Source organism: Oncorhynchus masou, chromosome 28 (assembly GCF_036934945.1).
Source record: "Oncorhynchus masou masou isolate Uvic2021 chromosome 28, UVic_Omas_1.1, whole genome shotgun sequence".
Lineage (NCBI taxonomy): Eukaryota > Metazoa > Chordata > Actinopteri > Salmoniformes > Salmonidae > Oncorhynchus > Oncorhynchus masou.
In genome coordinates this window covers 44,855,011-44,878,595 of record NC_088239.1, presented here as the reverse complement: position 1 = coordinate 44,878,595, position 23,585 = coordinate 44,855,011, and the positions used below count along the sequence as shown (strand labels likewise).

The window sequence follows — 23,585 nt, the reverse complement described above, 5'->3', positions numbered from 1 at the left end:
TAGATTTGCAGTGGTCTGTTACTCCTTCCATTTCAATATTATCGCTTGCACAGTGCTCCTTGGGATGTTTAAAGCTTGGGAAATCTTTTTGTATCCAAATCCGGCTTTAAACTTCTTCACAACAGTATCTTGGACCTGCCTGGTGTGTTCCTTGTTCTTCATGATGCTCTCTGCGCTTTTAACGGACCTCTGAGACTATCACAGTGCAGGTGCATTTATACGGAGACTTGATTACACACAGGTGGATTGTATTTATTATCATTAGTCATTTAGGTCAACATTGGATCATTCAGAGATCCTCACTGAACTTCTGGAGAGTGTTTGCTGCACTGAAAGTAAAGGGGCTGAATAATTTTGCACGCCCAATTTTTCAGTTTTTGATTTGTTAAAAAAGTTTGAAATATCCAATAAATGTCGTTCCACTTCATGATTGTGTCCCACTTGTTGTTGATTCGTCACAAAAAATACAGTTTTATATCTTTATGTTTGAAGCCTGAAATGTGGCAAAAGGTCGCAAAGTTCAAGGGGGACGAATACTTTCGCAAGGCACTGTATCAGTGCCTGCCACATGTGATTGCCCTTCCTTTACTCTATACATTCCAAGCTTAATTTCATCCACCATATACATTCCTCCTACAGATAACCATTAACTTCTGGTGAAAATCCTAGACTATAGCACTCAATATTTCAATAGCATACCTGCTAATTAACAATATTCCAAGTTTAATCAGAACTCATTAGCAGTCATGATGTTTTCATATGATTGTGAAACAAATCACTTCAAATCACTTGCACCTTCCCACGTTAGTGCAAAATAGCATCCGGTCGACTAAAATAGCATCGCGCCCTTCTGAGAATGCCAAGACTGTGCATGTCACACCTTGATCTGTTCCACCTGTCTTTGTGCTGGTCTCCATCCCCCTCCAGGTGTGACCCATCTTCCCCATTATCCCCTGTCTATTTAAACTTGTGTTCTCTGTTTGTCTGTTGTCAGTTCATTTTGTTTGTGAAACCTACCAGCTTTTGTTCCCCTGCTCCTGCCTCTTTCTTCTCCTGTTTTCTAGTCCTTGACCCTGACTGCCATTATATACCTTGCCCCACCTAACTGGAATACAGTTAGGCCCTGAACCCTGAGACTGCCTGCCATTCAGGACCCTTTGAACCCTCTTTGGATTACTGACCCTTGCCTGCCTTTGAACCATGGTTTGCCTGCCCCTGTATTAGAAATAAACTTTGTTTATTCGACACTGTCTGCATCTGGGTCATACCTGAAACGTGATAGTGTAAAGCTGTCATCAAGGCAAAGGGTGGCTACTTTCAGGAATCTCACATATATTTTGATTTGTTTAACATTTTTTCTGGTTACTACATGATTACATATGTGTTATTTTATAGTTTTGATGTCTTCAGTATTACTCTACCATGTAGAAAAGAGTAAAAAATCAAGAAAATCCCTTGAATGAGTAGGTGTTTCCAAACTTTTGACGTGTGTGTGTGTGTGTGTGTGTGTGTGTGTGTGTGTGTGTGTGTGTGTGTGTGTGTGTGTGTGTGTGTGTGTGTGTGTGTGTGTGTGTGTGTGTGTGTGTGTGTGTGTGTGTGTGTGTGTTGGAGAGTCACTGTCGTATGCGTGTGGGTAGAGTCCAGTGAGTGTGCAGAGCCTGTGTAAAAAAAATAGTGAGTCAACGAAAATAGTCCAGCTAGCCATTTGGTAAACTGTTCAATAGTCTTTGAAGGGGTAGAAGTTATTCAGGAGCATTTTGGGAAAATAGAGCTTCTGATGTGATAGTCACATTATTGTTTCTAGTTGAGGTTAGTCAAGTGTCAAGTCAAGTTAGTCAAGTGTCCTTTTGCCAAGAACGGTCTATGACTTGGGTGGCCGAAGTCTTTGATAATGTTTAGGACCTTTCTCTGGCACTGCCAACTACAGGAAGCATTTGTAGTCATAACAGCTAAAGATGGCACAACCAGTTATTGAGTGTAAGGGGGACCTTTTTACACAGGCGCATTGCATAACTTTGTTCATTAAATACATTAAATGAGTACCACATTTGTGTTATTTGTTCACTCAGGTTCCCTTTATTTAATATTAGGTTTTGGTTGAAGATCTGATAACGTTTAGTGTAAGAAAATATGCAAAAATAATTGGAGGGCTTGCACACACGTACACATGTACACACACACACACACACACACACACACTCTCCTACTGTAGAACCGCATGATCCAAAGCCCATCGGCAGCGTGATTCATGGTTATTTATTGATGGTGATTATTGTTCAGGAAACAGTCAGCTCAGCACCTGCACATTGAATAGGAAACCACAGAGGAATGGCATTTTGCCAATAATGTGATGGAGGCTGCTCGATAGGTGGCAGGTAGCTTAGTGGTTAGAACATTGGGCCAGAAACTAAAAGGGTTCTGCAGTGCCTTGCGAAAGTATTCGGCACCCTTGAACTTTGCGACCTTTTGCCACATTTCAGGCTTCAAACAAAGATATAAAACTGTATTTTTTTGTGAAGAATCAACAACAAGTGGGACACAATCATGAAGTGGAACGACATTTATTGGATATTTCAAAACTTTTTTAACAAATCAAAAACTGAAAAATTGGGCGTGCAAAATTATTCAGCCCCCTTAAGTTTATACTTTGTAGCGCCACCTTTTGCTGCGATTACAGCTGTAAGTCGCTTGGGGTATGTCTCTATCAGTTTTGCACATCGAGAGACTGACATTTTTTCCCATTCCTCCTTGCAAAACAGCTCGAGCTCAGTGAGGTTGGATGGAGAGCATTTGTGAACAGCAGTTTTCAGTTCTTTCCACAGATTCTCGATTGGATTCAGGTTTGGACTTTGACTTGGCCATTCTAACACCTGGATATGTTTATTTTTGAACCATTCCATTGTAGATTTTGCTTTATGTTTTGGATCATTGTCTTGTTGGAAGACAAATCTCTGTCCCAGTCTCAGGTCTTTTGCAGACTCCAAGTTTTCTTCCAGAATGGTCCTGTATTTGGCTCCATCCATCTTCCCATCAATTTGAACCATCTTCCCTGTCCTGCTGAAGAAAAGCAGGCCCAAACCATGATGCTGCCACCACCATGTTTGACAGTGGGGATGGTGTGGTCAGGGTGATGCGCTGTGTTGCTTTTACGCCAAATATAACGTTTTGCATTGTTGCCAAAAAGTTCAATTTTGGTTTCATCTGACCAGAGCACCTTCTTCCACATGTTTGGTGTGTCTCCCAGGTGGCTTGTGGCAAACTTTAAACATCACTTTTTATGGATATCTTTAAGAAATGGCTTTCTTCTTGCCACTATTCCATAAAGGCCAGATTTGTGCAATATACGACTGATTGTTGTCCTATGGACAGAGTCTCCCACCTCAGCTGAAGATCTCTGCAGTTCATCCAGAGTGATCATGGGCCTCTTGGCTGCATCTCTGATCAGTCTTCTCCTTGTATGAGCTGAAAGTTTAGAGGGACGGCCAGGTCTTGGTAGATTTGCAGTGGTCTGTTACTCCTTCCATTTCAATATTATCGCTTGCACAGTGCTCCTTGGGATGTTTAAAGCTTGGGAAATCTTTTTGTATCCAAATCCGGCTTTAAACTTCTTCACAACAGTATCTTGGACCTGCCTGGTGTGTTCCTTGTTCTTCATGATGCTCTCTGCGCTTTTAACGGACCTCTGAGCCTATCACAGTGCAGGTGCATTTATACGGAGACTTGATTACACACAGGTGGATTGTATTTATCATCATCATTAGTCATTTAGGTCAACATTGGATCATTCGGAGATCCTCACTGAACTTCTGGAGAGAGTTTGCTGCACTGAAAGTAAAGGGGCTGAATAATTTTGCACGCCCAATTTTTCAGTTTTTGATTTGTTAAAAACGTTTGAAATATCCAATAAATGTCGTTCCACTTCATGATTGTGTCCCACTTGTTGTTGATTCTTCACAAAAAAATACAGTTTTATATCTTTATGTTTGAAGCCTGAAATGTGGCAAAAGGTCGCAAAGTTCAAGGGGGCCGAATACTTTCGCAAGGCACTGTAGTTCGAATCCCTGAGCTGACAAGGTAAAAATCTGTCGTTCTGCCCTGGAAAAAGCAGTTAACCCACTATTCCTAGGCCATCATTGTAAATAAGAATTTGTTCTTAACTGACTTGCCTAGTTAAATAAAGGTAAATAAATTTTTAAAAATCCACTGCATCTTACTATTAGAAGCTTGGCCTTCTTCTCCTAAGTACTTACTTCACATATGAACTATGCTGTACAGTACTTGAAAAAGGAGAGAAATTGCGCAATATTTCACACACCAATTTAATCTGGAATTACCATTACTTGTATTTGGAAGCCATGGATTCAGAGTCTCTGTTCACCACTGACAGAGCAAACAGAATCACATTGTGCCCCAACTCAAAGTTTGTGTCCCAAATGACACCCTATTCCCTATGTAGTGCACTTATTTTGACCAAGGCCCGTGGGTACACTAGGGAATAGGGTGCCATTTGGGAGAACGCTAAAGTAGACGTTAATCTATCGGCTTACAAATGACAGACGTCCCATCCCTTTGATTCTAAGTGTGGGTAAGGCTGGTGGATGTGGAAAGGCTAGTAGCTCTGACCGAGTATAGAAAACATTGTGAACACCTGCTCTCTCCATTGCATAGACTGACCAGGTGAATCCAGGTGAAAGCAATGATCTCTTATTGATGTCTCTTGTTAAATACACTTCAATCAGTGTAGATGAAGGGGAAGAGAGGAGACACGTTAGAGAAGGATTTTTAAACCTTGAGACAATTGAGACATGTATTGTGTATGTGTGCCATTCAGGGGGTGAATGGGCAAGACCAAAGATGTAAGTGCCTTTGAATAGGGTATGGTAGAAGGTGCCAGGCGAATCGGTTTGTGTTAAGAACGGCAACACTGCTGGGTTTCTCATGCTCAATAGTTTCCCGTGTGTATCAAGAACGGTCCACCATCCAAAGAACATCCAGCCAACTGTGGGAAGCATTGGAGTAAACATGGGCCAGCATCTCTGTGGAATGCTTTCAACACCTTGTAGAGTCCATGCCCTGACAAACTCAATATTAGGAATGTTATTTTTCGCTGGTAGAACCAGGATTCAAATTAAAATACTTTTATACGGTGCATTCAGAAAGTATTCAGACCCTTTGACTTTTTTCCACACTTATTCCACATTTTGATACGGTACAGCCTTACTCAACAATTGATTCTTGATTCTTCTACAATCTACACACAATACCCCATAATGGCAAAGCAAAGATAGAAAGAAAAGAAAATGTAGCTAATTTATTAAAAATAAAACAGAAATTCCTTGTTTACATAAATATTCAGACCCTTTGCTATGAGACTCAAAATATAGTTTCCATTGATCATCCTTGAAATGTTTCTACAAGTTGAATGGAGACCACCTATGGTAGATTCAATTGATTGGACAATCTTTTGGAAAGGCACACACATTTCTATATAGGGTCCCACTGTTGACAGTTCATGTCAGAACAAAAACCATGAGGTGGAAGGAATCGTCCGTACAGCTCAGAGAGGATTGTGTTGAGGCACAGATCAGCAGAAGGGTACTAACAAATGTCTGAAGCATTGAAGGTGCCCAAGAACTCAGTGGCTTCTATCATTCTTAAATGGAAGAAGTTTGGAACCACCAAGACAGGGAGGTGACCAAGAACCGATGGTCTCTCTGACACAATTCCAGAGTTCCTCTGTGGAGATGGGAGAGCCTACCAGCACTCCTTTATGGTAGAGTGGCCAGACAGAAGCCACTCCTCAGTAAAAAGCACATGATAGCACACTTGGAGTTTGCCAAAGGCACCTAAAGAACTCTCAGACCATGAGAAACAAGATTCTCTGGTATGATGAAAACAAGACTGAACACCTTGGCCTGAATGCCAAGTGTCACGTCTGGAGTAAACCTGGCACCATCACTACGGTGAAGAATGATGGTGGCAGCATTATGCTGTGGGGATGTTTTTCAGCTGCAGGGACTGGGAGACTAGTCAGGATCGAGGAAAAGATTAATGGAGCAAAGTACAGAGAGATCCTTGATGAAAACGTGCTCCAGAGCGCTCAGGACCTCAGATTCACCTCAACTTCCAAAAGGACAACGACCCTAAGCACACAGCCAAGACAACACAGGAGTGGCTTCGGGACATGTTTCTGAATGTCCTTGAGTGGCCCAGCCAGAGCCTGGACTTGAACCTGATCGAACATCTCTGGAAAGACCTGACAATAGCTGTGCAGCGACACTCCCCATCCAACCTGAGACTGCTTGAGAGGATCTGCAGAGAAGAATGGGAGAAACTCCACAAATACAGGTGTGCCAAGCTTGTTAGCGTCATACTCAAGAAGACTCAAGGCTGTAATCGCAAAGGTGCTTCAACAAAATACTGGGTCTGAATTATTTTTGATACATTTGTAAAAATAAAAAATAAAACAGTTTTTGCTTTGTCATTATGGGGTATTGTGTGTAGTTGGATGAGGGGGAAAAACAATTTCATTTTTGAATAAAGCTATAACAAAATGTGGAAAAAGTGAGGGGGTCTGAATACTTTCCGAATGCACTGTATGTGCTTGATTTAGCTTGCCTGGTTTAATGGACCAATAGAATAGACTCAAAACTGTAAACCCCACCTATCTGGCACTCCCAGGGCAGGCTAAAGATAATCTCGGTTAAGTTCTGGATCCATACATGTTAAGAGAAGAGAGAGAACGAGGATCTGAACCGGGACGAAGAGCTCCACCCTCACTATTTGTTTTAAGTTACGGGTAAGTCTATGGGCCAAATGTCCCTTCCTCTTCCGGAATTCAAAGATACTAACATCTGTGAAATCGTGATTTGTCCAAAGCACTGGAACTAATGCTGCTCGTTATCGCACGCATTCCATTGTATCATGACAAATACACAGTACCATTTATGTTTACATAGTCTGTCCACGAGAGATTAGGCGAGAGCAAACACTCAAAGTATTTGAAACATTTTGAATAGCATTTGAACCCAGGTCTGGTGTTTTTCCATTCCTCTAATGAGGGAGATGTAGCAGCCTGAAGCAGCTGGATTTTCCTACCTACAAATAATTGGCTGTTGAGTTGCAGATGGATGTGACCGTCGGCGGGGGCCTTCTGTGTGGTGCCCGGGAAGGAGTCCACACACAGTGAAGCCTCTTTCACGTTCCGCTCTGCTCGCACGTGGTGCCACCTGTCGTCGTTTAGCGCCATGCCGCCCGTCTCCACACGCACCTCAAAGGGGCCATTGCCCACGTCAAACGAGAAGACGACCTCCATCGGAGCTGCGGGAGGGATGGAGAGAGGAGGATGGGGGAAGAGAAGGAGAGATGGTCAGACACACCAGATGAGTAGCATTTGGATGGGTGGTTAAATATCCCACTAGCAGAGAGTAGTAGCAGAGCTTTTTACAGCCAAATAACTATCAAATGACACCAGAATTAAACCCCCTGGACATCTCAATATTTTCCGGACATTTTATTTCCGATGTCTATAAACATCCTCATCTGGCCCCTGCGAGCAAAACCTGACAACATAATAACTTTCACTGCTCAGACAACATCATATGACTTTATTTTATTTCACTTTTCTCAGCAGCATTGTTGATTGAATGTGGTGGTTGCTTTGACCTTGAGTATCAACAGAATAAAGAAATATGAGGTGTTGTCATGCCAATACCAGTACAAAGTGGCCTTACAACATTGTGTTCCAGTTCTACTCTCCCCGAGATCTATCATCACATGTACAGACTGAGTGTACAAAACATTAGGGACATGTCCTCAGAACATCCTCAATTTATCGGAGCATGGACTACAAGGTGTCGAAAGCAATCCACAGGGATGATGACCCATGTTGACTCCAATAATTCCCACAGTTGTCTCAAGATGGTTGGATGTTCTTTGGGTAGTGGACCATTCTTGATACACACCTGAAACTATTGAGCGTAAAATACCCAGCAGCGCTACAGTTCTTGACACACTTAAACCGGTGCGTCTGGCACCTACTATCATACCCCGTTCAAAGCCACTCAAATATTTTGTCTTGCCCATTCACCCTCTGAATGGCACACATACACAATCCATGTGTCAATTGTCTCATTATTTAACCTGTCTCCTTCCCCTTCATCTACACTAATTGATGTGGATTTCACGTGACATCAATAAGGGATCATAGCTTTCACCTGGATTCACCTGGTCATTCACCTGGAAAGAGCAGGTGTTCCTGATGTTGTGTACAACACGCACATCCAGATCATCATTTACAACAAAAACATCCATTGCTGACCTGGCAGTTGGCTCCACTATGCAGTAGCTATCTGTCTTTTCCCCCCCTTGAAAACATTTGTCAGGCATTTTTCATTCATTCAGCGCATATGTTCATACAGGGCTGTGTAATTGATGCTCCTCCTGCCTGCCCATCGGTAGGATGATGGGATCTTATCTGAATGGATCATGTTAATGAATAGGATTTTGGAAGAGCTCAGGGCAGCACACAAACGCACATGCACACACACACACACACACAGACACAGACACACACACAGACACACACACAGACACACACACACACACCACTGTGCATAGGAAGCTGAGGCCAGGGCCAGAGTTTGTCATCAAACACTTCTCTGGTCTGCATGGCGGCGACAAAAACTCGGTGAAAAAGCTAATCATCTATTCTGATCTCTTTAGTATTCACTGCACAGCTAGCTTCCCCTTCTGCCTCTTAAGAAGACACACACACATACACACCAATGCCAACGCACCCACAAGCACACACCTTGTCTGAGGGAATGTGACGGCAATGGTAAGGTTAAAAAATAGCATCCACATTCACAGTTCAAGAAATTAGGGGGTGAATGTAAATTGTTCTATTTCCATAGGATATACTTTGATTAAGCCTGAAGAGTCAGCTGTGCAACCGTTACTAGTCTACATGGATGCTCAATCGATAACATGGTATGGCTGTGACCTCACAACAATAGACACGTCTCTCTGTACAATAGGTACATGTCATGCCGTGTCCCCAGTAATTCAGTCTGGTGGGATTCAGGGGCTTTAATCAAGCTATGTGATGTCAGTGATGTGTACAGATATAGGATTGTAATTTGATCACCCTGTCGCAGGAAAACAACCAGGAAGTGTATTTGAGGTTTAAAAAGGCTTCTGAAGTTTAAGTGCCATATTGAAATTTCAGGCTTGATTTTCACTTACGAAGAATGTATCAATAATCCACATTAATTATAATCCACACAATAATTCACATTTTCTGCAGGATAATTATTCTGCTGTAGAACACTGGCTCAAATTAAGATCCTGCACCTGTAGAATGGGTCATTATAGCAGGAACATACCCCTGCACCCTGGAAGGTCTCTCTATGCAGGACTCCCATCCATCACCCCTGGCTATTGTCTCTATAGACAATAACATCTAGCACCGCGACAACAGTGTTAACATTCCGCTACAGATGTCCCAAAAAATCTGTCCTGACAATATAGAATAGAAAAGGCTTCTTCCCTCCTAAGTCGGCATCCTCCAATTGCAAAGGCTCATGGGGATTCTACCAGAGTGCGGATTAGTTGTCATGGGACCAGGAGAAGGCATATGAAACAATAACAGTCACAGCGCCAGACCATCATTTAGAGACAAAACTTCTTACTCCGGACCCATAATAATGTAGTTCTATCTAAACAAGAGTCAACATAAATTAAGTATATCAGCTCCAAAGTCTGTGCTTCGCTTTAACAATGGCAGTCCCATAATTTCCCCAAGGAGAGTATGCTCATGATGTCTGTGTAGCGCCGCAGACTCTATCATATGTCGTCTCAGAAAAGGAGTTTCACGCTTTACCGCTGCTTCACAAATAGACCAATAGAAAGCGCCGTTCAGAGTTATTAGAGCTTTACAATCTCTGCAACTGCAAATATCTCTGACAATGAGCTGACCTAATAAGCCAAATCATGTTCAATGCCACGAGGAAAGATGATGTGATGCATTCAAGCCAAATAATGTTATAAGACTATTCGGAGATGTGTATTGCATTCGAGCTGAATCATTTTCTAACATCATGGTCGAAGAGGATGTGCATTGCATTCAAACTAAATCAAGCTAACACCATTCAAAGATGTTAAGGCCTTATTGCATTCAAGCTAACTTGTGCCTTACACCTTTGGAAGATGTGTATTGCACTCAAGCAATTGTAAGCCAAATTCAGGACCTATTCCATTCAAGATCTCTCCATGGTCTCTCAGCAGAAGTTCAGTGAATTTTAGTGAGTGCAGCTTCTCCTTTCCCAGTCTATATGCCTTTTTGAACCCTGCACCGAAACACTTGATCATGAACCATAGAGTCAAGCATTCTCTCCACGGTGGTATCATTCACTCTACTTACAGCTGAGTTCAACCCGTATGAAGTCTTTAATGCCCAGGTTTTCCAGGAAGACCCCCGAAGAGGCGGTGGTTTTGAACAGGAAGGAGATGTCTGCACTGAGCTCTCCGTGGAACGTGGGGAAGTGCAGGTACGATGTCTCTTTGTTGAAGAACGCTGCGTTCCAGAAGTTCTCTAAAAAATAAAAAATAAATGAGACAAAAAATATATATTAATTAAAATGTATACTGTTTATAATTTTATACAGTTATGTTTTTTTGTTGTCTTCTATGCTGTTGTACATATTGTATGCACCAATCCTTGACCAAAAGGTTGCTAATTGCAAAAAGGGTCTAAATAGACTAAGAATTAAATAAGAGTATACTGTCCCCAACTCAGTTCATTACAATGATCCATTGAGACTGTCAGGCACATAAACAAGCCAACCGTTTCTACTAATTAGTCTTAATAATATTCCACCATCGTTTCCCCCATTTACGTCTAATTTACTAAGAGTAATATTTGTAGGTAACCAAGGCTGCAATTAGGAATAACAAAGAGATGGGGATTATTTCATTATTGCGTGATTAACAACGACTACCTACTGCCATCAGCATAACAACATAGAAGAGAGAACATTATTGTTTTTGTTACAATTCTGCTAATGTGGTATTTCCCTACACATAATTAGACGACGCGCCTAACCAGAGTGCGAGAGGAAGAGAATGTTGCACTACCATCAAACAGGTGTGGAACGAATGACTGAGCTGAGAACTCAGAGTAAAGCAGCTGGTAGTCTATTGCTATGCGCAGGTCGTTTCTCTGCATTTGTTTGAATCACAGCCTGTGTGTACTACTCCATTTCCATATAGGACATAATGGACGGATAGATTAACTGATAGACTGACATATCAAAAGCAAGCATACAGTATTCAGTATGACCCAGTCAATGTCTCTGGGGAGGGTCAGTAATAGAGTAAATAATAGACTGATACAGTAAAATGACTGATTGACATTATACTTACTATCTCACCCACACACAGGAAGTCACTGTGTGACAAAATGTTAGTGCTGTCCAATAAATCATTGGAAGTATAGATAGTCACACACTCTATCTTTATTATTTTATCACTTGGTACTTACTGTCGCCATGACATCTAAGTGGGCTGACTCTATAAGCTGCCTCTGATTCAGGCCTCTGTATATCCCCCACCACCACCCATCTGACTGGTAGATTCTCCTTATGGATGAGCAGGCCAGAGTCAGCAGCCCTGTTGGAAATCAGGGCAGGTTAGCGTTTTTCATCATGAATCTTGTTCTGCAGGTAGAGTGGTCACTAGCTGACACAACCACAAAGTCGTAAAATCTGATTTTAAACCTAACCATAACCACACTGCTAACCCTAACACTAACCACATTTTTGTTTTCCTTCATTTTTACAATATAGCCAATTTCGACTTTGCAGCTGGCCTATCTAAGGGGAAATCGCTTAGTTCACCCTCCAGCACAATAAATGTAAACTTGCGAAATAAGAGAGGTGGTATGCGTTACAACAACATAGTAACAACGTACAACGTAAAAAAACTGTTTAGTCCATCAGACCTGTGTTCAAATAGTACTTGTATCTCGTATCTTTTAAATACACTAAACAAAAATAAACACGAAATGCAACAATTTCAAAGATTTTACAGTTCATATAAAGAAATCAGTCAATTGAAATAAATAAATTAGGCCGTAATCTATGGATTTCACATGACTGGGAATACAGATATGCATCTGTTGGTCACAGATACCTTTAAAAAAAAGTAGGTGCGTGGATCAGAATACCAGTCAATATCTGGTGTGACCACGATTTGCCTCATGCAGTGCGACACATCTCCTTTGCATAGAGTTGATCAGGCTGTTGACTGTTGCCTGTGCCTCCTCTTCAATAGCCGTGCGAAGTTGCTGGATATTGGCTGGAACTGGAACACGCATATCGTATATGTCGATTCAGAGCATCCCAAACATGCTCAATGGGTGACGTCTGGTGAGCATGCTGAAATGTTCAGCTTCCAGGAATTGTGTGCAGAGCCTTGTGACATAGGGCTGTGCATTATCATTCAGAAACATGAGGTGATGGCACAACAATGGTCCTCAGGATCTTGTCACGGTATCTCTGTGCATTCAAATTGCCATCAATAAAATGCAATTTATGTTCGTTGTCTGCAGTTTATGCGTGCCCTTACCATAATCCCACCGCCACCATGGGGCACTCTGTTCACAATGTTGACATCAGCAAACCGCTCGCCCACACGACGCCGTACACGTTGTCTACCATCTACATGGTACAGTTGAAACCGGGATTCTTTCATAAAGAGCACACTTCTCCAGTGTGCCAGTGGCCATCAAAGTTGAGCATTTGTCTTCTGAAATCGGTTACGACGCAAAACTGCAGACAGGTCAAGATGAGCTTCCCTGAGACGGTTTCTGACAGTTTGTGCAGAAATATTTTGGTTGTGCAAACCTACAGTGTAATCAGCTGTCCGAGTGCCTTGTCTCAGACCATGCCGCCGGTGAAGAAGCTGGATAGGGAGGTCCTGGGCTGGCGTGGTTACACTGACAAATTCTCTAAAATGACATTAGAAGTGACTTATGGCAGAGAAATGAACATTCAATTCTTGGGCAACAGCTCTGGTAAACATTCCTGTAGTCAGCATGCCAATTGCATGCTCACTCAAAACTGCAGACACACGTGGCATTGTGTTGTGTGACTAAACTGCACATTTTAGAGTGGCCTTTTATTGTCCCCAACACAAGGCGCACCTTTGTAATGATCATGCTGTTTAATCAGCTTCTTGAGATGCCTAGCAAATATGCACAACATTTGAGAGAAATAAGCTTTTTGTGTGTATGGAACATTTCTGGAATCGTTTATTTCACGTCATGAAGAACGAGACCAATACTTTACATGTTGCGTTTATATTTTTCTTAGTATACTTTAGATGCAACTGATTGACCTGGTTTATGGGAACCAATGAAATAGTCCCAAAAGTGCAAACCTAGCACATCTAGCACCACCAGGCAGGCTCAATCAAGCACTCAAAGTATTTGAAAGAAAACAAATATTATTTGAACCACGAGAGGTTGGTGGCACCTGAACTGAGGAGGGCGGGCTTGTGGTTATGGCTGGAGCGGAAAGAGTCAAATGGTATCAAATACTAAGCTACACATGGAAACCACGTGTTTGATGCCATTCCATTTGCTTCGTTCCAGCCATTATTATGAGCCGTCCTCCCCTCACCAGCCTCCAGTGATTTGAACCCATGTCTGCAGTCCATAACAACTTTAGAATAGGAAATAGAAAAGGAAATTGTGCAAATACTAACAAACATCATCCAGATTATGTTCATTTTTACTTTCAGATGCTGTTTGAGTTCTTGCAGGCTTATAACACTATAATTATATCTAAAAATATAAATGCCAGCGAGAGAACAAGGCCCTTTCTGAATAAGATTAAATATTGAATGGATAATCTCAGTCAGTAGAGTTCATATAGAGTACCAAACATATATAAGGAACCAAACAGTATATAGGAAAGAGGGTAAGGGAGGACAATACATAGGACAGGATGGGGTAAAGGAGCTGAAGAGTAGTGGTGATTGCCATTCAGAAGAAGAAATAAACAAAGTGTGCGAGAGAGAAGAAGATAGGGAAAGTATGAGGAAAAAAAGAGAGAGCGAAGGAACAATGGAAAAATATACAGAATGAGAGTCGTAATTGGTGATGGTATTGTACCATTCTTTGCGGTCAGCGTCACAATTGCAGTAGTGGTCTGAGTCGATGCAGTTACCCTGAAGACCGCAGCCACACTGCTGGCTCCCTGGTACTGCCCCTCCCCAGTACGTCTGGGGCTCGTCTGTACGTCCCACCCACCAAGTGAACGGAGATCCATCTGAGGCACACGCACACACACACACACACACACACACACACACACACACACACACACACACACACACACACACACACACACACACACACACACACACACATATACACACATACACACACACACACACTTATTCAAAAACCCTACAGACTCTAAAACTTGTTGGGCTCTAATGTAAAAACATTAAGGTCAAGGTATTGCAAATGTCTTCTAAACAGATCGGACAAGGTGTGTTTTACCTAGAGACCAATAAGTGCTATTTGCAATGACAACACTGATGATATATAACAGATGCACTTTCCACAAAAAGACTGGAACAAGAGGAGAGCGAGAGTGTTTGATAGAGAATGGTTAAGTCACCAGTTTCGGACCTCCACAAAAAAAGCAGTATAGACTCCAAAGGGCTCCCAACACTTGTCTGATCACGCTCCCCTCATTATTCTTCATTTGACATTTTCCAGCATGATTTATTTAGCTTTGACATCGTTTTCCTCTTCTCTCAGTCAGCCTCTACAGTAACGAGACAGCTAATGGACAGCAATTACTCTGTGAAGCTGTGCGTTGCCTCGTTTCATGTTCATTTGCAGGTCTAAAATAGTAATTACAAGGTTGACAAAACTACAAATGAATACCACATGGCAAACACCAATGACACACCAACAAAAAACAAAAAAAATTGCCTAAAAGCTAACTCACTCAGTGCATGAACATGTAGCATTTCCCAGAAATTGTGAATATTCTATCACAACACAATGGCGTTAGGCCTACATACATTACTCAAAGAAAGTACATCTCCCCTCCAAACCTAAATTAGTTTGCAACAAAGAGCATAATAATCCAATTGTGACGTCTGCTTAAGCACTGCGTGTGGCGTGCAGCACTCCCTTTCACAGAGTGTCTCCCAAATGGCACCCCGTTTCCTATATAGTGCAGTACATTTGGCCAGAGACCTATGGGCCCTGATAGGGAAATAAGGAATAGGGGAGCCATTTGGGACACATGCACCGACTCACAGCCGACCGAGTGAGCAGCTTTTTAATCATCCTGACCTTTATGGCTGGCTGGGATCAATACTGTTAATAAAAGGGCTTACCTGGTGTGTTTAAGAGGCGTGACTTTCTACAGTGGTAGAAGACTTCCTGCTCGCAGTGCTCCGCCTGGGTAATTATGGCTCCGAGCTGTTCCGCATCGGCCGAATAGTTAAAATAGGCTAAATGCTGATTTATCCCAGAGGAGGCCTTTAATTTGGTTAGCTCCGTGTTATTGTGTTGGATCACCATCCACGTTTCATCTGCAGGAGAATAGAGAGAGAGAGAAATGGAGGGGAACCCCTAAGATCATTTTACATCATTATGCAAATATTAATGATAACAAAGACACTCTGAAAAATAGGGATGGGGTGGGTGGGAAGATGAGATGATTCCGATAGCTGCTGGTGCCAGCCCTGAAGGATTGGAATTCTGTCAGATGATCTGGGATCCCACCCAGAGATTCAGATTTAGTTTCAGAGTGTTTAATAGTCACATGGAAGTAGTTGTAGGTGTGATTGCAGGGTACAACATGCAGGACTAAGTGAAATAAAAAAATAGCCCTATATACGTACATCATAACAACTGGAGCAGGGATGAATGAATAAATGTCCATTGAGGTGGAGGCAGATTAAAGACTGTTGAGGGGTGTGTGGGGGAATTACCATAGGGGTAGCAGCATGACAATTGAGGGTGTGTGGAGACCAAGTGAAATAAAAACAATAACAATTTAAAAAAATAATCTAAACTATACATATTGACACCTTCATCAGTGATTAATGTAATTGGGGTGGGGGCAGAGTAAAAGTCTGTGGGGGGGGTGAAGGATGTCCCTAGGAGGAGCAGCAGGTAAGGTAAGTCAGGGGTTCCCAAACGTTTTCACTCGGGGTAGTAGCGTGGGATTCAGCAACCTGATGGTCTGAGGGTAGAAAATATTGGCCAGTCTTCAAGTTTTTGCCATGATGCTCCTGTACTGCCCGCGTCTCAGTGATTGAAACGAGGAGAACAGAGCATGACTTGGGTGACTGGGGTCCCTGATGATCTTTTTGGCCTTCCTGCAACACCTGGTGTAGGTGTCCTGTAGGGAAGGCAGGCACGCACCCTCTGAAGCTACAGCTCACAGCTCAGTTACTTACTGAGAGCCATCAACTGCACCCTAAACGTGTCGATCTCTTTCCGTCAGTGAGAGAGATAGCTAAAGCGCCACTGGGGGGCAATAAGCCGGTAAAATACGCCAGTGTAGGTGGCCATTTAGTTGTACCCCACTTTGCCGCTATAACAGCCTACACTCTTCTGGGAAGGCGTTCTACTAGATGTTGGAACATTGCTGCGGGGACTTGCTTCCATTCAGCCAGCAGTACTGTGGTCGGGAACTGATGTTGGCCGATTAGGCTGCTCAAAAAAATAAAGGGAACACTTAAACAACACAATGTAACTCCAAGTCAATTACACTTCTGTGAAATCAAACTGTCCACTTAGGAAGCAACACTGATTGACAATAAATCTCACATGCTGTTGTGCAAATGGAATAGAAAACAGGTGGAAATTATAGGCAATTAGCAAGAAACCCCCAATAAAGGAGTGGTTCTGCAGGTGGTGACCACATACCACTTCTCAGTTCCTATGCTTCCTGGCTGATGTTTTGGTCGCTTGTGAATGCTGGCGGTGCCTTCACTCTAGTGGTAGCATGAGATGGAGTCTACAACCCACACAAGTGGCTCAGGTAGTGCAGCTCATCCAGGATGGCACATCAATGCGAGCTGTGGCAAGAAGGTTTGCTGTGTCTGTCAGCGTAGTGTCCAGAGCATGGAGGCGCTACCAGGAGACAGGCATCAGGAGACGTGGAGGAGGCCGTACGAGGGCAACAACCCAGCAGCAGGACTGCTACCTCCGCCTTTGTGCAAGGAGGAGCAGGAGGAGCACTGCCAGAGCCCTGCAAAATGACCTCCAGCATGCCACAAATGTGGATGTTGGGGGTCATGTTGTTGGGCCCTCGTACGGCTCAAACGGTCAGAAACAGACTCCATGAGGGTGGTATGAGGGCCCAACGTCCACAGGCGGGGGTTGTGCTTACAGCCCAACACCGTGCAGGACGTTTGGCATTTGCCAGAGGACACCAAGATTGGCAAATTCGCCACTGGCGCCCTGTGCTCTTCACAGATGAAAGCAGGTTCACACTGAGCACATGTGACAGACGTGCCAGCCTGGAAACACCGTGGAGAACGTTCTGCTGCCTTCAACATCCTCCAGCATGACCGGTTTGGCGGTGGGTCAGTCATGGTGTGGGGTGGCATTTCTTTGGGGGGCCGCACAGCCCTCCATGTGCTCGCCAGAAGTAGCCTGACTGCCATTAGGTACCGAGATGAGATCCTCAGACCCCTTGTGAGACCATATGCTGGTGCGGTTGGCCCTGGGTTCCTCCTAATGCAAGACAATGCTAGACCTCATGTGGCTGGAGTGTGTCAGCAGTTCCTGCAAGAGGAAGGCATTGATGCTATGGACTGGCCTGCCCGTTCCCCAGACCTGAATCCAATTGAGCACATCTGGGACATCATGTCTCGCTCCATCCACCAACAGACCACAGACTGTCCAGGTATTGGCGGATGCTTTAGTCCAGGTCTGGGAGGAGATCCCTCAGGAGACCATCCGCCACCTCATCAGGAGCATACCCAGGTGTTGCAGGGAGGTCATACTGGCACGTGGAGGGCACACACACTACTGAACCTCATTTTGACATGTTTTAATGATATTACATCAAAGTTGGATCAGCCTGTAGTGTGGTTTTCCACTTTAATTTTGACTCCAAATCCAGACCTCCATGGGTTGATACATTTGATTTCCATTGATCATTTTTGTGTGATTTTGTTGTCAGCACATTCAACTATGTAAACAAAAAAGTATTTAATACGAATATTTCATTCATTCAGATCTAGGATGTTATTTTAGTGTTCCCTTTATTTTTTTGAGCAGTGTATATATAGTGTATTTGAGGTTTAAAAAGGGTTTCAGAATTTTGTAATTTCCACTTTGAAATTTCAGACTTGATTTGTATGTATCAACCCATACAAAAATGTCATTAATTATAATCCACAGAATAATTCAAATTTCCTGTTGCTGCAGGATTATTTTCCTGCTTGCAAACTGGCTCAAATTAAGATCCAACATCGGTATACATTAGGCAATGGTAGAAACTAAAAGAACAGTCACGGTGCTGCCAGTGGTTATGTATGCAATGTACTAATGTATGGAGAAAGGTAATGTATGCAGGGAAACCCTAACTAGTCATGCAGTGGTCATAATGTATGCATGGAAACCCTACTGTAGCTCATAATCCAGTGGTTTAATTAGCTCTGAAGTTTGTGTGAAAATCCTTTGTTAGACTGCCACCAAAACTCCAACATCCAAAAGTTGATAATGAAACAATATTTCTAACATAAAGAATGTGGGACATGGTGAGTGGGGATAAAGAACAATCCTATCAAAGTGTTTATTATTTTGTGATATCATTAAGGATAGTATAACTAAATAACTGTATCTCTGAGGGTGTACACATTCTAGTTGTCAGGATTGCATCTACATGTTGTATAAAATATATGATTAAGTATGACAATACTTTTGTCATATTTAATAGCAATGTGATTTTGCCTTCTAAATGAGATAATGGCTTTTCATATAAATCAGTCATTAACCATGCCCACGTGAGCACAGACATTGTGTTGGCGTGATGGAACGCCCCTAAGACCAGAGTGCTTAGAACTCGCTAATGAAATTAACATTAGACCAATACATGCCGGATTGCTGCCGGCGTGTAAAGTGGTCCTAGCTGTACCCTGAATAATCAACCATTGAGACCAGAGAAGTTGAAATGGTTAAAAAGACTAGACCAAACATTCACAGTCTGCAGCTGTGCATGTAAAGTAGTCTCGGACATTTGACCAAAGACGAGAGGGAAGACAGGTCCCTCTCACCAACGTGTGGTACATCTGAAGTATTTATTCTAACGAACACTCAAGAACAAAAGAAGCCTACAACTAAGAAGGAAATTGTGACTTCTGGTGGACAACCAGAGACTTACATCAAACCACTTCCAATAGAACCATCGAAATCAACAGAGAGATGATGAAGACATCTATGAGTAAATATATACATTGCATTTATTTTCTGAATGAGTGGTCGTTCATGTGCAAAGAATTCATATTCCCATGAGCATAGCTTCTAAGTGTATGTATGATAAGTTGAGACTCTGTCTCCCCGTTTCCATACATAACCCTCCCTTTCCATTGTGTAACCAAACAGTCATGCTTTGTTTAGTCCACTAGGGAAATGTTTTCATTGTATTATGTATGTAATCAATAACCTATGCTGTGTGTGTTTACGTATTCTGTGTGATGATTTAGTTAGTAAATAAATAATTAAGCCAATTTGTGTAGCGCTGATTCATCACTTAGGTTAGGGTTCATGCAGATATCCAGGAATTGTGCGATGTTCAGAATGAGAAAATTGACCATAAGAGACTAACATTTACCAGGTGTCCGCTTGGTGTCCTCCGTCATAATTATTGCGCAATCTCATGCTGCGTCCACTTTTCCATTTAGTTCAGAGGAGAAAGGCAACTGCCACGAATGATTTATCATCGAATAGATATATGAAAAACACCTTGAGGATTAATTCTAAACAATGTTTGCCATGTTTCTGTCGATATTATGGAGTTAATTTGGAAAAAAGTTTGGCGTTTGTAATGAATGAATTTTCATTTTCTTTTCTTAGCCAAACATGATGAACAAAACGGAGCGATTTCTCCTACACAAATAATCTTTTTGGAAAAACTGAACATTTGCTATCTAACTGAGAGTCTCCTCATTGAAAACATCTGAAGTCCTTCAAAGATAAATTATTTTATTTGAATGCTTTTCTTGTTTTTGTGAAAATGTTGCCTGCTGAATGCTAGGCTTAATGCTATGCTAGCTATCAATGCTCTTACACAAATGCTTGTGTAGCTAAAATCTGAGATGACAGGTTTGTTATAACAAAAGGCTAAGCTTGTGAGCCAATATATTTATTTCATTTCATTTGCGATTTTCATGAATAGTTAACGTTGCGTTATGCTAATGAGCTTGAGGCTATGATTAGACTCCCGGATATGGGATTGCTCGACGCTAGAGGACCCCAAATCTCCGAAACCAAAATAATATACTTTTTTGCCCAACTGTATATATATATATATATATATATATATATATATATATAGTATATAAACTCAGCAAAGAAATAAACGTCCCTTTTTCAGGACGCTGTCTTTCAAAGATAATTTGTAAAAATCCAAATAACTTCACAGATCTTCATTCTATTTGGTTTAAACACTGTTTCCTATGCTTGTTCAATGAACCATAAACAATTAAAGAACATGCACTTGTGGAACGGTCATTAAGACACTAACAGCTTACAGACAGTAGGCAATTAAGGTCAGAGTTATGAAAACTTAGGACACTAAAGAGGCTTTTCTACTAACTCAGAAAACCACAAAAGAAAGATGACCAGGGTCCCTGCTCATCTACGTGAATGTGCCTTAGGAATGCTGCAAGGAGGCATGAGGACTGCAGATGTTGCCAGGGCAAGAAATTACAATGTTCGTACTGTGAGACACCTAAGACAGTGCTACAGGGAGACAGGACGGACAGCTGATCGTCCTCGCAGTGACAGACCACGTGTAACAACACCTGCACAGGATCGGTAGATGCGAGACAGGATGGCAACAAAGGATGGCAACAACAACTGCCCGAGTTACACCAGGAATGCACAATCCCTCCATCAGTGCTCAGACTGTCCGCAATAGGCTGAGAGAGGCTATACTGAGGACGTGTAGGCCTGTTGCAAGGCAGGTCCTCACCAGACATCACCGGCAACACCGTCGCCTATGGGCACAAACCCACCGTCGCTGGACCAGACAGTACTGAAAAAAAGTGCTCTTCACTGACGAGTTGCAGTTTTGTCTCACCAGGGGTGATGGTTGGATTTGCGTTTATTGTCAAAGGAATGACAGATACACCGAGGCCTGTACTCTACAGCGGGATCGATTTGGAGGTGGAGGGTCCGTCATGGTCTCGGGCGGTGTGTCACAGCATCATCGGACTGAGCGTGTTGTCATTGCAGGCAATCTCAACGCTGTGCATTACAGGGAAGATATCCTCCTCCCTCATGTTATACCCTTCCTGCAGGCTCATCCTGGCATGACCCTCCAGCATGACAATGCCCCCAGCCATACTGCTCATTCTGTGCATGATTTCCTGCAAGACAGGAATATCAGTGCTGCCATGGCCAGCGAAGAGTCCGGATCTCAATCCCATTGAGCACGTCTGGAACCTGTTGGATCGGAGGGTGAGGGCTAGCGCTATTCCCCCCAGAAATGTCTGGGAACTTGCAGGTGCCTTGGTGGAAGAGTGGGGTAACATCTCACAGCAAGAACTGGCAAATCTGGTGCAGTCCATGAGGAGGAGATGCACTGCAGTACTTAATGCAGATGGTGGCCACACCAGATACTAACTGTTACTTTTGATTTGGACCCCCCTTTGTTCAGGGACCCATTATTCCATTTCTGTTAGTCACATGTCTGGAACTTGTTCAGTTTATGTCTCAGTTGTTGAATCATATGTTCATACAAATACTTACACATGTTGAGTTCGCTGAAAATAAGCACAGTTAATTACACAGACTTTTATTTTTTGGCTGAGTTGATATAGCCAATGGGCCCCCACACCTTGTGGGAAGGTTTGATGTGTGTGTGTGTGTCTGTGTGTTTGTGCGTGTGCCTTACCTGTCATGTTGCAGTAAATCAGCTGTGGCTTGATCAGGCCGCTTCCATCCACGTCTATGTAATACAGCCCCGTTGTGTTGCCCTTGTGTTTGTACACTTCACATGACTGCTCATAGACGGCTGAGGTGGAGAAAACAAATACTCAGGTTACTCACTGCTAAACCCTAACTGAAATGAGTACTGACTGAAATGATTAACAAAAATGTGTACACACACACACACACACACACACACACACACACACACACACACACACACACACACTCTCTCTACCCACAGCAAGCATACAAGGCCCTCCCTTGTCCGCTATTCAGCAAATCAGATCATGACTTGGTACTCCTGCTTACTGTATACAAGGAGAAGCTCAAACAGGAAATACCTGTGACTCACCCTGTTGAGAAATGACCATCAGAATCAGAGATTATGCTACAGGAATGCTTTGCATGGCTTTGCATTGTCCCCACAGTAAAAGTTTGCTGCTTCCCCAATCAAAATCCCCGGGTTAACACAGATGTTGGCGCTAAACTAAAGGACAGGGCTACCGCGCACAGGGTTATCGCAGACTAACCTGAGGCTCCAATAGAGGACAGCAACAATAGGTCCGACAACAACCTCAGAGTCATCCAACGAACAAAAGGACAATATAGGAGTACGGTGGAATCATACTACACAGGCCCTGACGCCCGCCATTTGTGGCAGGGGCTACAGTCCATTACGGAATACAAAGGAAGACCCAGCCACAATCAGCCCAACGATGCCTCTCTTCCAGACTCCATATAGTTTATGCACACTTCGAAGATGCAACACCGTGAGGGCACCTACCGACCCAGAGGACTGGTGCTACTTGCACGGCAGCAGGGCTCGACGGTATTCCAGGGCGCATTCTCAGAGCATGTGCAGGTCAAGTGGAAGGCACATTCACCGGTTATTTTCACCCTCTCCTTGTCCCGTTCTTTAATCCCCACGTTTTAAGATGAATACCATTATTCTTGTTCCCAAGATCTCCAATGCTTCATGCCACAATGTCTACTGCCCTGTAGCACTCACATCTGTAATCGTTAAGTGCTTTGAAAGGCTGGTTATGGTACACAACTCTATCCTCCCAGACACTCTAGACCCACTTTAATTTGCATACCGCCCCCACAGATCCTTAGACAACGCAATCTCAATTGCACCCCACACTGCCCTCACCCACCTAGATAAGAGGAATGCCGACAGTTGAAGTCAGAGGTTTACATAGTTTACAAATACATTTCAGCTCAGTTTTTCACAATTCCTGACATTTAATCCGAGTACAAATGTCCTGTCTTAGTTCAGTTAGGATCACCACTTTATTTTAAGAATGTGAAATGTCAGAATAATAGTAGAGAGAATGATTGATTTCAGCTTTTATTTATTTCATCACATTCCCAGTGG

At 42.8% G+C, this 23,585-nt stretch overlaps 1 protein-coding gene across 2 annotated transcripts in view; it reads right to left on the bottom strand.

Annotated features, from left to right (window-relative positions):
• Window positions 1-23,585, bottom strand: part of LOC135517650 (contactin-associated protein-like 4) — a 189,166-nt gene that overhangs the window by 35,210 nt on the left and 130,371 nt on the right. For both annotated transcript variants that reach the window (XM_064942150.1, XM_064942151.1), the window contains exons 12-17: window positions 22,170-22,289; window positions 15,424-15,621; window positions 14,177-14,333; window positions 11,543-11,670; window positions 10,424-10,594; window positions 7,099-7,320 (exon numbers count right to left, since the gene is read on the bottom strand). In XM_064942150.1, the coding sequence (XP_064798222.1) occupies window positions 7,099-7,320; window positions 10,424-10,594; window positions 11,543-11,670; window positions 14,177-14,333; window positions 15,424-15,621; window positions 22,170-22,289 (996 nt within the window). The remainder of the gene's footprint in view (window positions 1-7,098; window positions 7,321-10,423; window positions 10,595-11,542; window positions 11,671-14,176; window positions 14,334-15,423; window positions 15,622-22,169; window positions 22,290-23,585) is intronic.